Source organism: Symphodus melops (genome assembly GCF_947650265.1).
Source record: "Symphodus melops genome assembly, chromosome: 1".
NCBI classification, from domain to species: Eukaryota; Metazoa; Chordata; class Actinopteri; order Labriformes; family Labridae; genus Symphodus; species Symphodus melops.
The window spans coordinates 10,560,983-10,577,258 of record NC_136691.1 but is presented as its reverse complement, the minus strand read 5'-3'; the positions used below and the strand labels follow the sequence as shown (position 1 = coordinate 10,577,258).

At 41.3% G+C, this 16,276-nt stretch overlaps 2 protein-coding genes across 5 annotated transcripts in view; both read left to right on the top strand.

The window, feature by feature from the left end:
- The first annotated feature begins 1,760 nt into the window (after nt 1–1,760).
- Nucleotides 1,761–9,785, top strand: acbd3 (acyl-Coenzyme A binding domain containing 3). Of its 2 annotated transcripts, none has more exons than XM_079354136.1 (8): nt 1,761–2,304; nt 3,650–3,791; nt 4,196–4,336; nt 4,507–4,665; nt 4,784–4,958; nt 5,127–5,370; nt 5,886–6,170; nt 7,436–9,785. In XM_079354136.1, the coding sequence occupies exons 1-8, from the start codon at nt 2,037–2,039 to the stop codon at nt 7,648–7,650; spliced, it is 1,629 nt and encodes a 542-aa protein (XP_079210262.1). In that variant the 5' UTR covers nt 1,761–2,036; the 3' UTR covers nt 7,651–9,785. The 2 variants fall into 2 exon arrangements, with proteins under 2 accessions (XP_079210262.1, XP_079210261.1); XM_079354135.1 differs by having other exon boundaries at nt 5,883–6,170.
- A 1,608-nt stretch (nt 9,786–11,393) lies between these two features.
- The window catches only part of nhsl1b (NHS-like 1b), a 96,080-nt gene continuing 91,197 nt past the window's right edge, over nt 11,394–16,276 (top strand). For all 3 annotated transcript variants that reach the window (XM_079354649.1, XM_079354647.1, XM_079354646.1), the window contains exon 1: nt 11,394–12,025. In XM_079354649.1, the coding sequence (XP_079210775.1) occupies nt 11,707–12,025 (319 nt within the window). In that variant the 5' untranslated portion in view covers nt 11,394–11,706. The remainder of the gene's footprint in view (nt 12,026–16,276) is intronic.

Below are 16,276 nucleotides of genomic sequence, written 5' to 3'. Positions count from 1 at the left end.
TCAGCCCCTCTAATGTGTGTAGGAAATTTTGCTTCCTGCCTCATTTAGTGACAACAAAGTCCATGTCAATACACAAATCTGAGTTCAAACGCCCTCTGGAGTGGGCACTTGATACTGAATGGGTCACCTTCATTTGACTCAGAGGGGGATCAAGTCAATAGTTCAGTTACAACACAGACACACTAATTTGTTCACACATATTTGAACACGATTGGAAAATAATCCAAATAGATTTGTGATTTTATTTTTGACAATAGTTATTTTTTCGTTTTGGGTGTGGGGTCACATGGCTTTGCAATATGAAGTGATTGCTTCACTTCTACTGCAGCTTCACTCATATAACTCCTTATGTAACTGTGTTTTAATTGAGTTGTAGATTTTTCTTTTGGCAAACTGAGTCAAGGTTTGTTAATGTTTATCTGTGTAAAAAGGTCCTGACAGCCATTGTATCAATTCTCAACAACCACTACAGTTCTTTTTGATCTCTGGACTCTGACATTCACAGCATCGTTTATCTAGAATGTGCCTGATGTTGATACAGACGTTCGTAGTTCAAAGGCGGCTTTGTCTTAGGGCCCTAATTGGGTATTGCCTGCGTGTACAGAGCAGATAGCTATGCTAAAATCAGGGGTTCAAGTTCCTGATCTTTGTGAAAGTAAAATGTCAGAAAATCCAGAGCTTGATCTAAAATGAGCCCTAAAAGCCTCATATATTTTTCTGTGGCATGAACATTTCTTAGCTAAAATCAATAATGGTGAAAATGAAAACACACTGTTGCTGGTATTTCAGAATCATAACAGATTTTTTTAGCTTGAAGACTGTGATAGTGATGTCTTATTTTAGTTATTTGGATGAATGCTTTCCTTAGTTAAATCAGGTATTTTGTAGTTAACACACTTAAAGGGATCCTTCACCCATTTACATGAAGCTGTGTATCATTAGAAACATAGTAGTGGTGTTGAATGGTCATGAATCCAACCCTCATTTTGTCCTGAGACGAGAAAAATGTGTTTTTCTTTGCTTGAAAGTTTTCTTCATGTGATGCAAAAAGCGTCATATTGCATCACATGAAGAAAACTTTCAAGCAACGAAAAACATATTTTTCTCGTCTCAGGGCAAAATGAGGGTTGGATTCACGACCATTCAACACTACTACCATGTTTCTAATGATACACACAGCTTCATGCAAATGGGTGAAGGATCCCTTTAACTTCCATACATCAAATAGCTCAAAAAGTACCAGCCATTTCCAATTGGCAGCTGACTTTGTAGACACACACAAAAGCATATTCACACCTAGTCTGAAGGCATTTTAACCCACAGTTAAACCACTATACAATTAACCAGCAGACAGACAGGCGATTTATCCTCACAACTCTGCAGGTATATGTTAAAATATCAGCTGTTTAATGGTTATTTATTATGAGTCCAGTCATTGTGTATTGTCCCCAAGGAGTAGAAGCAAGTTAATGGTTCACCATGTGTTTTAACACAGCATGGATTTATATCTTTTAAGCTGTGCAACAATATCATAACCTTTATATGTACGTGTGTGAACAAATGTTATGGTCTAAAATATCTATTAAAAGTTGTAAATGTGATTCCCTCAAGTCATTGTCTTTTCACATTATTCAAATAAAGTTTAATTTTCATTTTAACTTTTCAATTAGTTTTTTTTTAAATGTATTTCTTATGTAGTTCATTTTGTTCTGCTTGCATGTGTGATTCAAGCGGTCACTGAGAAAACTGCTAAATGTACATTTTAAAAGCGTTGCCATAGTGATGTGAATGAAGATTACAGCTTCAAACACAATCACACTTTTCACAATGTATGCTTTTTTTTCTCCCTTAAACACACAGCTATTAGCAAAGGTTTAGTTCTATTACAGTCCTGAGTGGAAACAAAATCGTGTTTTCTGCACCCTCGCTCGGTAAAAGCGTCGTCATTATTCAGCTTTTACGTAGAAAATATCTCCCGGAACTTCCGCCGAGTCTAAACGGAAGTAGGTACGTGGCCGCTTCAGCTGACAGTCTACATGATGGCGACAGAGGTTCAGAGCGGCGACCTCGACAGCGCTACTTCCAGCCGGCTCGAAGTTTCCATCGATGGCCTCACCCTCAGTCCCGACCCGGAGGGCGAGCAGGCCCCGGTGGAAGAACCGGAGTCCGGCCCCGAGGCACCAGAGGCCGACACGCCGGGTGCCGCCGAACACGAAGATGGAGAGTCTGCCAAATCTGCCATAGAGAGCAAATGGGGCTTTCCTTTGCATGAGCTCTACGGAATGGGCCTTAAATTCTTCAAAGGTACTTGACGTGTGTTATTCTCTTACAGCTGTGAGAGCATGGAAACTTCTAGATTGCGAACCGAGGGATCCAATGTGAGACGCTAACATTAGCTGTTTGCTGTCACCGCCGGGGATATGCTGCTGTCAGAAAGCTACATTAGCTACAAAGCTAATGCTATTAGCCAGATAGTAGAGGCCAAACAACCAGGGCACACCCGAGTATAGCCCACTCTCAGCACGCTGTTTGCCTGGCTGCATCTCCCTGCTGTGCTTCTGTCTTTTGGTTTGTTCTGAGTCTGCTCAATCAACTCATGAACGAGTCTTTAATGTCATAAACCAGCCCTCCTTAAGTGGATGGTGGCTCATAATGATTTGTTTGGGAGCCAAACACGCCCTGCCTACCCTGGCACTGCTGCAGATTAAGACTGTTTGACAGCCAGCCTGACGTATCTTTCTCTGTTCCTTGCTGTGCTAGTTTTGAAGTTAGACGTCTATTTGCCAGAGATCCATGTCCTCATAATAACCAATTAATTCTAATGCTTAAAGCTTCCCTTCTCAGGCTCACAGAGTGACCATGAGCCTGGTCCTCTAACACTCCCTTGTTGTTGCTGCTACCAGTGTTTTTCAGGAAATACAGGAAAACATTCCAATGGATCATTTGTACATCCATGCATGCAAACTGGAAGGGATATATTTTTTTTAACCACAACAGTCTGAATAAATAATTCCTCACACCAGTGTCACTTAAACATTATTGACTTTGCAGAAAGCAGATCGGTTGTAAAATTGGAGCTACAAGAACCAAGTTAGTCAGTTCTCATCTGTTAAGCCCTTATAACATTTGTCCAGACACAGCAGGTGAAACCAGCAGACTGTATCCAAGTACATTATTCTATCTGTCATAATTTAAATTATTAATCCCATGAATAGCGTATTATATCAAGCTGTAGAGTGTGTTGTCAGGGACATGTATACGCTATTTCAACACTCGGCTCTTGTGCTGTTTTATCAGGAAATATCTATTGTTAAGACTGTGCAAACAGGTTGGGCCTGGTTGCTCTGTAGTGCAACTGTAATCTGTGCAATGTATTTGTAGTCAGTCAGGGTTAGGTCCAATTTAGTAACTTGTTTTTATTGATCTGGTTCCTGCCTCACCTCAAGGGTTTCAGTAGGATTACAGTGATCTGGCTAAGTTATTGTTCATGTCTTTGGTTCACTGAACTCTGAGTGAATGCTCCTGAAACGAGAACGTGATAAACCTCGCAAGCTACCCTACCTTGTTGAAGATGTAAGATGCTTTTTACTGCTTGAATAAATAAAACAAAAGGGATTTAAACTCATCGATTACATCGTGCTGTTCCCAGATAAAGATGGCAAGGCCTTCCACCCGACTTATGAGGAGAAGCTTCGATTGGTAGCTCTGCACAAGCTGGTGTTACTGGGCCCTTATAATCCAGATGCTTCACCAGAGGTTGGCTTCTTTGATGTCCTGGGAAACGACCGCAGGTAAACACCCCGAGACATCTGTATGTGTGTGACCTTTGAACCGTGCCTGCAATTTAGCTGTTTCTCAGGAAATCTGCACACAAATTATAAATATATATAGTCACATATATAATATATAGTCACATTACAAGTCACTTTTATGCATCAAAATGTTATCAAAGGGATCACTTGTTTCACTGACAAATGTTAATTGTACATACAAATTATTTAAAGTTTCCCAAATGCATACATTCCCAATTCACACTTAGATGAAAGAAGATGGTTGCAATTGTAAAAAAATAAAATAAAAAAGGAGAGGAGGAGGTTATCCTTGTTTCTTTATGTTAAAACATAGTAGTTAGAATTGCTACACAGCTTCCTCTACTATCTGTCCATCCTCCCCTTCTTTCTCCCTCTGTGTGCAGGAAAGAGTGGGCCTCTCTGGGCAACATGGAGAAGGAGGATGCCATGGTGGAGTTTGTAAAGATGCTGAACAAGTGCTGCACTCTCTTTGCTCCCTACGTCATCTCACACAAGATCGAAAAGGAGGAGCAAGAGAGGAGAAGGTAGGGGGTCCCTTTTTTTCCCCCCCTACGCCCTGCAGACGGATCCCTCCGTCACAGCGACTATCTACGGACTGTTTTCACTTTGTCTTAGATGCAGAAAGTGTGAAGCAGCAAGACAAATATTTCCCGCACAACTGTGAATGTGAATTTGTGACTTTGCTCGTTCGTAGGAAAGAAGAAGAGGAGCGTCAGCGGCAGGAAGAAGAGGAGAGGGAGCGACAAAGGCAGGAGGAGGAAAGACGGAGGCTTGAGGAGGAAGAGAGGCTTAGGAGAGAGGAGGAGGAAAGGAGACAAGCAGAAGAGGAGCGACTACGTGTTGAGCAGCAGAAGTATGTGTGGCGGCTTCTGTCCGTCTGTAAATATTCTCTCGATGTTAAAAGCCCATCAAAGTTACGACCGTCCACCGTTGTCTCCTCCTCCAACCACCTCTTGTACTTTCTTTTACAGACAACAGATCATGGCAGCCTTGAATGCTCAGACAGCGGTACAGTTCCAACAGTATGCTGCTCAGCAGTACCCAAACAACCCAGAGCAGCAGCTGGGTCTCATCCGTCAGCTACAGGAGCAGCACTACCAGCAGTATATGCAGCAGCTCTACCAGGTCCAGCTGGCCCAGCAACAGGTTGGTGGTCAGAACCTCACCAGGACTGCAGTTTCATGGATTATGTCTCGTGCCTTAAAATGGAATCAGATGAAGACGGGAGCCTGAGAGGAGACATCACATTCTTTGTTTAGATCCATATGTTGCGTTTTCCACGTTTAGGCAGTGTTTGTTTTCCTTTGGTTCCAGGCGGCCTTACAGAAGCAGCTGCAGGCTGATCCGGCGGTGCAGGGCACTCTGGAATCAAACTGTTTCAACAGTGGCGAAACCATGGCCGCCTCAGCAGCAGGACCACTGTGTGCGGCTTCCCCACCTGTGGGCGACGAAGGTCCTACGGTCAATGGAGGCCAGTCAGACTCGTACTCGGAAAGCATGGATCGCGAGCCGGAGCCTGAGCCAGCAGAGGAGGTCTCAGAGAACGGGCCTTTATTAGGTTAGCAGGCCGTTAATGTGTGTCTTAAGAAAACCTAAACCACAGGAGGTGACATCATGTAGAAAGACTCAACACTCTCCATGGTGTGCTGCTAATAGCTGCAGGGAACAAGAGGAAGTTTTGTGAAACAAACAAAGCCTTATAGCAAAATTGAAACCTGATTCTTATCTGCTGTGTCCTTGTTGATGTGACCTGGAGGGCACAGAGGAGAGAAGCAGGAACAAGTGATACATGATAGTCTGCTTGCTTAGCCATAGTTCAAACCACACACTGCGAACTGAAAAACCAAAGCAAACAAAGCCTTAAATTGAAAACCTACATCCTAAATTGAGTGAATCTTTTTGTATAAACTGAAGACAGACATGCCTTGTTTGTTAAGGCTAGCTAGGTATACAATTCAGTTCATGCTGTTATGATATAAATGATTTGGAATTGGAAATTTCCAGAATGTAGAACCACTTTAAGCTGACTGTGTTGGCAGGTTGTAATCAGTGACTTTTCCTTCTTCACAGCAGACTCCCCTCCAGTGATAGCGGCTCCCTCCATGTGGACGCGGCCACAGATCAAGGACTTCAAGGAGAAAATCCGTCAGGACGCCGACAGCGTGATCACAGTGGGGCGCGGCGAGGTGGTAACAGTGCGTGTGCCCACTCACGAGGAGGGCTCTTACCTGTTCTGGGAGTTTGCCACGGACTATTATGACATCGGCTTCGGAGTCTTCTTCGAGTGGACAGATGCTGCTTCTGCTTCCGTCAGTGTGCACGTGTCAGAGTCCAGTGATGAGGACGAGGAAGAGGAAGGTGAGTCGTGGGTGTGAAGTCTGTGTGAGCCTAAGGCAGTGTTCTGATATGACTGTTTTTAGGTATGATAGTTGTTCTAAACACTGCTTCTGGAGAATATATCTGCTTTAAAATGTTTTGTCGAACGTCCTGCGATGCTCTGTGTGTAGATAGATGGATAGATAGATAGATAGATAGATAGATAGATAGATAGATAGATAGATACTTTATTGATCCCAAGGGAAACTCAAGGCATCCAGTAGCAGTATACAGACAGGCAGGACACAAGACATTAGTTACAATACACACCCGCTGTCCCCCCCCCCCCCCCCCCCCCCTGTATACAATAATCCCCTAAACAAGATTTAGGAGCCCCTAAACAAGATTTAGGAGCCCCTAAATGTAGATGTATATTTCCCCTCCATAATGTGGTCATGTGATTTAAACAAAAGATATGCAAAACGGATATCTGTCATCTGATCGCTGATAATAGTCTTTCCTTAGCATACTATCTGGATCATAAAAGTAGTCAGCCTCCATTGTTTTCTCAATTAGTTTCTGTTAGTCATTGGACCATGAAGAGATGAATAACTAGTTTTGTAAGACATGTTTTACTCTTATCTTATATTTAAGAACGAGCCTACACCACAGCGAAACACCTCGTAAACTGTCCTCAGGAGGAGGAAGACCTATTTGTGTTTTTTCTTGGTTGGAGCCAAAGCGTGAATAGAAGTTTTTTGCAGTATGTTGACAAATTTGAAGGCCTTAAATTTGCGGATGAATTTGGCCTTGTTTTGCGTTTTGTTGGTTGGATTGAATGTAAAGAGCAGCTCTTTGACAGATATGCCAGTTGAACAAGTCTGCTTAGTCAGAAGTTATGTACAGTATTTATCTGAGTGTAAAAACGATCTGTGTTGTGTGCAGGAGATTGAGCCACTCTCTGTCATGACTCTTGCAAAGCTCTTTTGGTAGTTTGCAAGTTGTGTTCAAAACTCAATCCAACAATTAAGAATCTCTTCCTGAAGTAGTTTATTATGGTGTGTTATTTATGATGTTATGTCATGACATTTGGACTTGAATTATGATGCCCAACGGTTAACAACGAGAATATATACACACACACACACACACACACACACTTCTCTGTTTCGTAGATTTTAAAAAATGTTTACTTTTTTTTTTTTCAATGATAGCATTACTTTGCATTATTATCGTAACCCTGTTGAAAGGAGCCTTGTGTGTGTGCTTTCAAATAGATCAGACTCATGTCCTTGTCATGTCCTCAGGTGATCCTCCCAACGAGGAGGAGAAGGCCAAGAAAGAGGCAGGTAAGCCCCAGGTGGATGAGATTGTGCCGGTGTACCGGCGGGACTGTCATGAGGAGGTGTACGCAGGCAGCCATCAGTACCCCGGCCGTGGAGTCTACCTGCTCAAGTTTGACAACTCCTATTCACTTTGGCGCTCGAAGAGTGTCTACTACAGAGTCTACTACACCAGATAAGCCTGAATACTGATGCAGGGGGAGCCAAGGAGTGTGTATGTTCATATATATATATATGTGTGTGTGTGTGTGTGTGTTCAGCTGAGTGATAGCAGATGTATTCTGGACAAAACCACCAGAGGGTGACAAAGAGACACATCTGGAGCCTAATTTTTGAGTTTGGACTGATGTGTGTGTGTGTGTGTGTGTGTGTGTATGCGTGTCCCAACATACACCCATGCTAGAGCCTGTCATCGAGCCTTTGGAGGAGGAGTGGTGTGCATTCGGTTGTGTATTCACCGCCTGTCCTTGTTCCGCTCATATAGACCAAGCTGTAGGACTTTTTGCTCTCATGTATTTCACCACTCTTTACCCTGGGCTCCTCTTTTGTCACCGCTCCAACTCGACACTGTCAAACGTGGCCTTGTTGCTGCTTCTGCCCTGAGTGATGCTTTCATAACCGTGGAAGGAAACCCTGCGCTGAGTCCAACACTTTCTTAGCCAGGGTTTCCTGTATGGTGGCTGTTGATACCACAAATGACAAAATGTAGAAAATCAAATGATACTGCAAATGTTCTTTATAACACAATGCCTCTGTTCCATAGAGAGCTTCTGGTCTTGACCAAGTCTCACTCACACATTTTGTACATCATCCAAAACAAATGTCGTCATTTTTCTTCTTCTTAAAACTGTTGTCCATTAAATTCTCTCAAGTCATCATGGGAAAAAGAAAGAGCTAAAAGACAAAGAGCACATTTGTGCAAAGTCCTACATCTAAAACAATGTTCCACCTTGATTTCTTTATACAGTCTGTTAGCCACAGTGCACTGGGAGCATATTTGTTCTTGTTGGCAAAATGTATGAAGGACATAGTTTAGGATGAACTCCAAATGAAGAAGCAAATATAACAATAACTCATGGAAAAGTTATTGACCTTTTAGCGTTTGGAAAATAAAAACAACAAAAACCAATAAATGTGTTTTTCCATCCTAGTACAGATTTTTTTTCTTCATCCCTGCTGTTTATTATCTTCCAATATAAGCCGTTGCCTCAACACATATTTACAAAAGTGTTACTAAATTTAAATAATTAGATTATCAGCACCATTTGCTCATCAGTTGCAATGATATATTTAAAGAAGGAGCCAGTATTGAGATGGATGTATATTATTATTACCTGGCATTTTTTTTTGTAGTTATTGTTCTGTCTGTCGAGACACCTAACAATAATACAAATGTCATATTCGGAGGTCATAACACACTGTTACATCTCATGCATCCAGCAACAATGACGTAAATGACACTGTTGATGCCATTCTCCTCCTGTTATAAATGAATTTGTTGTCATCTCATCTAAGTGAACATGAATAAACTGAGGTGATGTAGACTTGTTTTCGTGACGTGGCTGCTTACTTGCTCACTTTTGACATCTCCGTGTGTTGGAACTTTTCATTTGATGTCACGCGTTCGATCCATTGTTGCTCAGTTTCACACGCTTTGTGTACAAAACACCCAGGTGCATTATGAACATGGGGTTCAGCAGGTGTCAGAGACATTTGGTTTCACTTAAACCTTTCATTGAGTTGTATTTGTACATTTTTATTTGTGTATGCAACCAAACTTTAAAGACAGGTGGAATAACCTGCAAGTTGATTAATCTGTTAATGACCTTGTTAAATGTTAATCATATTATTTAATTAAAGGCCACTCCTGCTTCCTATCATTCAGTGATCTATTTAACAAGTGTCACTATGTAAGGCTTAACTAAGCCATAAAGTTAAGAAAGTCACCATTTGTTCAGATGTTTATTATTCTTTCGTTTCTTATTGCTCACCAAACAGTTTGTGCAGACGTGTTCAAGCCTTGTATGTAAATAGTTCTATAAATGAGTTTATGTTTGGGTTTTTAAAAGTGGAAGAAGGCTATGCTTTTTGAGAATCAATGCACTGTAAAATATGATGAATGAGATTTACGTATACATTTTACCCCGAATGAAAGTCCAAAACTCGTAGGAGGTATTAAACTGTAAAACTCTATTGACATGACAGACCGAAACGCTCATCTTTTTGTATTGTTTTAACCTGTTGGGATCTCTTGTGAGTTGGAAGGTCTTTTTGGGCATATATTTAATCTTGATTAAAATTATGTTCATCTCTACTGTTTGGCAGTGTGTCTATTTTTTCTTCCTGCATCGTGTCTTCATTTTATACAGTCAAACCTTTGATTAATTTATTGCCAAATAAAATAAAAAAAGAATCACAAACATTGCTAATATCCTTTTTTTTCTGAACAACTTTTTTGATGTCACTGCAAAAAAAATTGATGAACAAATTGAAGCTTTTTTTTGGACATTTAAATATTGATAGGCCATTGATTCATTAGATACACCAGTGCTTTTCCTGCTGAGGTTAATTACAATTTCTACTGTGCAAAATGTAAATTTGGTTTTCTTGCTGAAAAGAAAACTAGTAGTGCATAAATAGAAGACTTTTTTTTTTTATCATAAAATAACATTGGATTAAGAAGAAGGATGTCATTTTGTTTGTATGCAAAACAACGAAAACGGCCTTGTACACAACTTCTTGGTTCCTCTTTCCAGCAGCGGTGAATGTGTCATCCTCATGCTGCTTTCCCGTCAGGAAAGTTGGGTATATTGCTCATTGGACATATATGGATGGTGTGTGGCTATATTAAGTAACATGAGTCCGGACAATGTTGTGTTTTCATTATTTTCCTGGTGCTCATGAGAGATATTTTATGTTCAGCAGAAATAAACTAATATTAACTACTTGAAGCACCCTGTGTTGACTTGAAGACACCAGAGGGCGCATTAAATACTAAAGCGACACTTAATGACAACTGGATGTATAATATTCAAAGGGTGTGCTTTCATGGTGAGGCTTTGCTCTTCGGATCTTAAAGAGCAGTGAAGGGAATGACAGGCATTGGACTGGACTCAGGCCTTGGACAAACATTCCTCTTAAGTGAAACACAGAGATAAATCACAGACAAAATGTGATGTACTGGGTTTATTTTACAAGGCCATGTTGCTTAAAACGCACTTTATATGGAAGCAAAGTGAACTGTTGTTTTGTTGTTCATTGCAAAAATATCTGAAAAAAAGGTAATTGTTCATGCTGCTCAATAGTCACCAGATACAATAAATAATGCCTACTCATCAGGATTTTTGCATGGTAACTGGAAGCTAGCAAGCTTACTCTTAGCTTAGTTTTAATTTTATTGTTTTATTTCGAAAAATAAATAACACCAAATAAAAGAGAGGGGAAAAAAACTTAAAGCAACATGTTAGCTAACTCGAACGTCACTGGTACCATTACATGTAAGTTATTGAAGTAATTCAAAATTTTACATTATTTTAATAATTAGTATTTTAAATATTTTACTCAAAAATAGCTCTCTTAGTGAATATAAGTTTCTATTCTTCCTTAGCTTCTTGAAATGAAGTGAAGGACCTTTGACTTTAAAGCTGAAAAGGCCTATTTATTAGTGTTATCCAGTATTTATTATCTTAATTAAAATTTTATAATACTAAAGAACACATAAGTGAATTTCATTTCACGAAAGTGTATGAGTAAAATAGTGGCCATGTTTTCCTTTTTTTCCCTCGTTGGTGGTCTCAGTAGTTCCTGTTCCGTGTGGGAGAGAGATCCGGTCCAGGTTTTCCATCAGACCGATCCAGAGGGGAGTCAGGTAAAGTCTCTTTGTGCGTGACTCCGGATCCAGTTGCTACAGGTGGTTGTAGTATTTTCCAGGTTTTTATTCGTACCTTTCCTACTTTTCCTTGTGTGTGTGTTTTTTTTTCTTTTCTCTGCAGCCTGTGCTCTTGTCTGGTTGAATTTGAATAGACTTTGGGAGGCAACGTCTCCAGTGTACAGCAGCACAAAGTCCCATGCTTTGAAAAACACAAATATGGCGGGATTGAAGGATTTTACTCACTCGCAAATCATAACAGTCGTAGAGGCAATGCGTCTTGGATTAGTTTAGAATCTGTAAGGGTTTTTTTTTTAAATGCTTGGAGACTTTTCGTTCCGGCTGGAGTTATTGGTATGAAATAAACATGCCCTTTCACCAGAGGAGCATCGAGCCGCGGCGTGTGAGTCGGTTACCGGCGAGGGAGTGCAGGATACCGGGGGAAGAAACCGGGAGGCGTAAACTTCGAAAACCCGTCTTGTTCTCGTCACTGGACGAGGTCGGCTGTCACACATTGACCAACATCATTCACCAACTTTCCGACCTTTCTCGACATGCCGGCGACATCTTCCTTGGCATCGAGATGGAGGCAGGGATGGTGTTCAGAAGATCCTGCAGGATTCAGGGGCGACTGCAACGACTGCAATGTGAAGTCCGCAAGTTTGATCCCAAGAACATCAAAATCCGTAAGTCTGCAGTGCTGGGGGCTAGTTTCATGTGTGTGAGTCTAAAGTGTGAAAGCTATAGCCCCATTAACATGTGTCATTATAATAAGATCCACTGACATTTCATGTTTTATTGGTGAAATCTGACTTTAACTTATTTGCTGCTCTCTCAAAATATGAAGTATGTTGTTTGCAGAGATGCTGGTCATGTCCAAGGTTACTGTCAGCCCTTTTACCCAGTGAAAGAACCAGGGAGGAGTGGCTGGTGTCCACTCCAAACACATGCTGTTGTTTGTCTTGATTCAGGCTTATGGTAATGTGGAAGTGGAGCCCTGTCAGAGATGATGGATTTCCACTCAGCGTCGTCACCATCTGTGTTTCAGTCTTCAAAGGGCACAAAGATCACAGGAAGCCTTATGACCTGTCTCCCCCCCCCCTTACTTCTGTCTGTTTCAAACAAAGTTGGTGAACTAGAAGATACATGGAAAATCAATACTCCTTGCCTGGTGCCTGTGCTGGCTCTTAATTGTTTAGGGATTTGTTTGGCTGCCCTTGTAAAGCTACCTGGAGTAGTCTCAAACACAGTGGGTAAATATTAACTCAGACAGAGGCTCGAATGTGGCGCCTGAGCCAGCTCAAAAACATAGAAAGATATAGACCTGTGATTTTGTCTGCTATGATACAGACAGCTGGTAAAGCCTTTAAGTGAGTACATATCCGCTCGGATATACCTTTTGCTTCCCCTTTACTACATTGTAATGGGACTTTGTGAACCCACATAATAGTTAAGGGAGTTGGCCGCTTTGTTTTTTAAATCTAATTTACCTCAGAAATATGCTGCAGTGTCAGATTTAAAAGACAAACCCAAATTCCTTAAAATGTTTTTAAAGGCGTAAGTAAATTCTGTGTCACCGTCTTTTGTTTCCTTCTCACTGTCCTTCCTCATATTATAATACGCCCGTTTCAGGTCTGACTCAGCTCTCACACACATACGCACTGACAACGAAGAAAAAAAGCAGTTGCAGTGAAAAGATAGGCAGAGCAGACAGCTCCCAGCTACAGGAGGATGTGATGTCTGATGCTCCATCGAGCTGTGTTTAAGGAGGTACTCTCTACATGACAGCTTCGAGACATTTAACAAATCCCCTGTTTTAGCTCACGGCATGACTCAACAGTTTTTATGTTCTGTACCTGTTGAAGCTTTGAGGCACTCCTAGGTGAGGCTGGGAGTTCCTTTCTGAAGGTTAGCTCAGTTTAAGCCCTTCACCCAGTCATTTCAATGGAGGCGTGAGCGAGCAGACTGGAATGCGATGTGTTACTTGCTAAGCAATCTGTATTTGCCAGCTCCCACATAGCCCCAAGGCCAGCACTGCTGTACACAAGCACTGACTTCATATTCATACATGTACAGTAACTCTTTCCACTAAAACACAAACACCTGTTTTGTAAAGAGGGCTTTTTGGAGTGACCTTCAGGAACAGAGTCCTTTGAAAATGACATAGTACAGGAAAACAGGTGAAGTAGTTTTACATCAATTTATGAGCAACAATGAATGGAAACAGACATTAAATAGCATTCAGCCTTCTCTGCTTTGCTCAGTAGTAATCAACACCATACTACTACACATTGTTGTACTTCAGTTTTAGTGTACAGTAGGATTACACTATGTATATTGACTCTGCAGTGTTTGATTAGCCAGAAAGTCATGTATTACATCATTATATCAGCTATAGTTTGCATGTTAACACTTAACTGCCTGCTCACTTTGTCATCAACTACTGTGGGGCAGGATTCCTGATCCAACCCCCTCCCCCCCACCCAAGGTGGATCCTGTTACTGGTGAAGGGCCTAAAGAGGGGCCCCTATGTGCGACTGACATTGAAGGAAGGGCGTAGTGACTTGAGTGTGTGTGTGTGTAATATCTTGTTTTTCTGTTTGTTTGCCTGTGCAGTCAGAGCGATCCTCCGGGACAGTTTAAATAAGGACATGATGGGCAAATGGGATCTTCCTCCCTGTGTGTATTTAGTTTGTCTCATGCCACTGTCAGTCCATTTATGCTGAAGTCCTAGTCACCAGGTCAGAGGTCGTTCTCCAGCCTCAGAGGGGACCACCTGACACTTACTGAGTCAAGAGTTTAAACAAAGTTTGACTGACTTGGGTTGCTGTTGCAGGCCAACGAGGGTCAGCGAAGCTCCGGCTGGTTAATGGATTGAAGCTGCCTGTATTATGTGCAATTATTCGGGTGTTTATGCTCCAAACAAGTGTCTTGCCTCTGTTGTTTTTGGCAACTTTTCTGTTTTATTTTGTACATGGCCCCTTTATGAAGAAACATTGAAATGAAATGTTGGAGATGCCGGAGTGAAGGAGGTGTGCTGCTGTTAACAGCTGACAGAGAGTTCAAATAGACTTTACAGTGAACAGTGGTTTGCTCTATAGATTACACTTTGTTAAACTGAGCCTTGTTGACTGGGACTGTGTTGACATTTTACCTTGGTCATCCAGGAACCGCTTGAGCTCCACTCAAGGTTCCTCAATTATCTAAGTGAAAAACAAAAATTATTTTAATTTTAAAATTGATTCTCAGTCATACATTTGAAATCATTGATAACAACAATTGATCAAAAAGACATCATCTAAAGTATTGGGGAAAGAAAAGTAGTAGCCAAGCCATATCTCATTTACAACTACTGTGTTACTGTGCAACGTGGCTGTGATGAGAAGTCTTCACGTAAGCTATTTTAAAACCGCTGCTGAATTGCACAGCTGCAATTGAAAATGGTAAAAAAAAAAAACCATCAATATGCTTTATATTTTGTTGGCCTGCATGTTTTTGAAAAAAGCAAATACAAAACAAGCTTTTCCTCTATTTTTGACATTTACTTGCTTGAAAAAGCCTCAGCCTTCGCTCCGCCTTCCATTTTAAATAAAGGCAGAAGATTTGTCGCCATCTTCTTCAGGTTCCTAAAACCGAGCTAAGGAATCTTTAAGTAACTTCACAGTGATATGTGTCAGCTTTGACTTTTGAGTGAAGTTTGTTAAACAGTCTCCTCTTCCAATTATAGCTTTGTGTGCAACAGAGATTATTCTATTTGTTGAAAGTAGGTCAAACTAGTGAAGGTTAATTGGAGTTGGAGGAGACTATAGGGCCTCCCTGTTAGTTATCTTGATGCCAAATAGCTACCTGCTAATGTGGGACTGTGACACACACACACACACACACACACACACACACACACAGACCAGAAAAATACAATCTCAGTCATATTCCCATCTGACTTTCCTCTCATAGACACAGATGCAAACTGTCTGTGCATTCTTCCCTTCATCCCACGTTTATTTATAGAAGTACGTCTTGGACCAGTGATCTCAGCTGTAGCCCGCTATCATGTGTGTTAAGTGTTGCTATGTTCAAGTGCTTGTCAAGGACCTGTGTGTTTTTGTGTATCCATGTTTATGTATATTATATATTTGTGTGCATAAACAAAAACGATAATGACAGAAAACTACACTGCATGGATGAGATCTGAGTTAGGTCTCTCATCACATGACAAACAATAACACAGCGCAGTCACGCCTGGATAAACTAATTGCTGTTTATCTTGTTCCTTCTTTTCCGGTTTGCCACACACGCATACACACATGCACTCCCTGTTTAACCCACCTCAGTTTACTCTAGTCTCCCTATTCACTCTGGAAAGCCATGGTCTCCACCATTCATAGACAGAAATCAGTCATTATGCAGTGGGAAGGCAGTTCTCACTATGTTTGTTCCAGCAAAAGAGCCTGGTCTGGTTCTAGAGGTCGACCTGGTCCCACAGGGTACAAAAGAGAGAGAGAGAGAGGTCCAGAGGGACGGAAGTAAAGAGAGTGGAGGGGGGAAAAAAAGAGGACAAGAGTGGGAAACTTCTTTTGCATTCCGAGGAGTGGAAGGGTATTGCTACTGACTTGTGTCCAACTTGACTTGTGTGTCTGTATTCATGCAGCTGCACTCTCTCACGCTTCTGTGTGGACTGCCCAGGATGTCCATGCAGCCCTGGCAAGGCTGTTGAGGAGTGAAATTGGAAAGAAGAGAAAGGGGGGGGATGACTGATGAATTCAAGTTGTTCTTAAATCACTGTATTTTTTTATTTATCAATCATGCATTTCTTTTCTTGTTACCAGAAGATATGTTTGTTGATTATCACATGTAATGTCCTGATTCCAGCTGCTTGTGTGAGACTGTAAGAAAGATGCTATTTAGAATTGCCTGTGTGTATGTAAGCCTTGATTTTA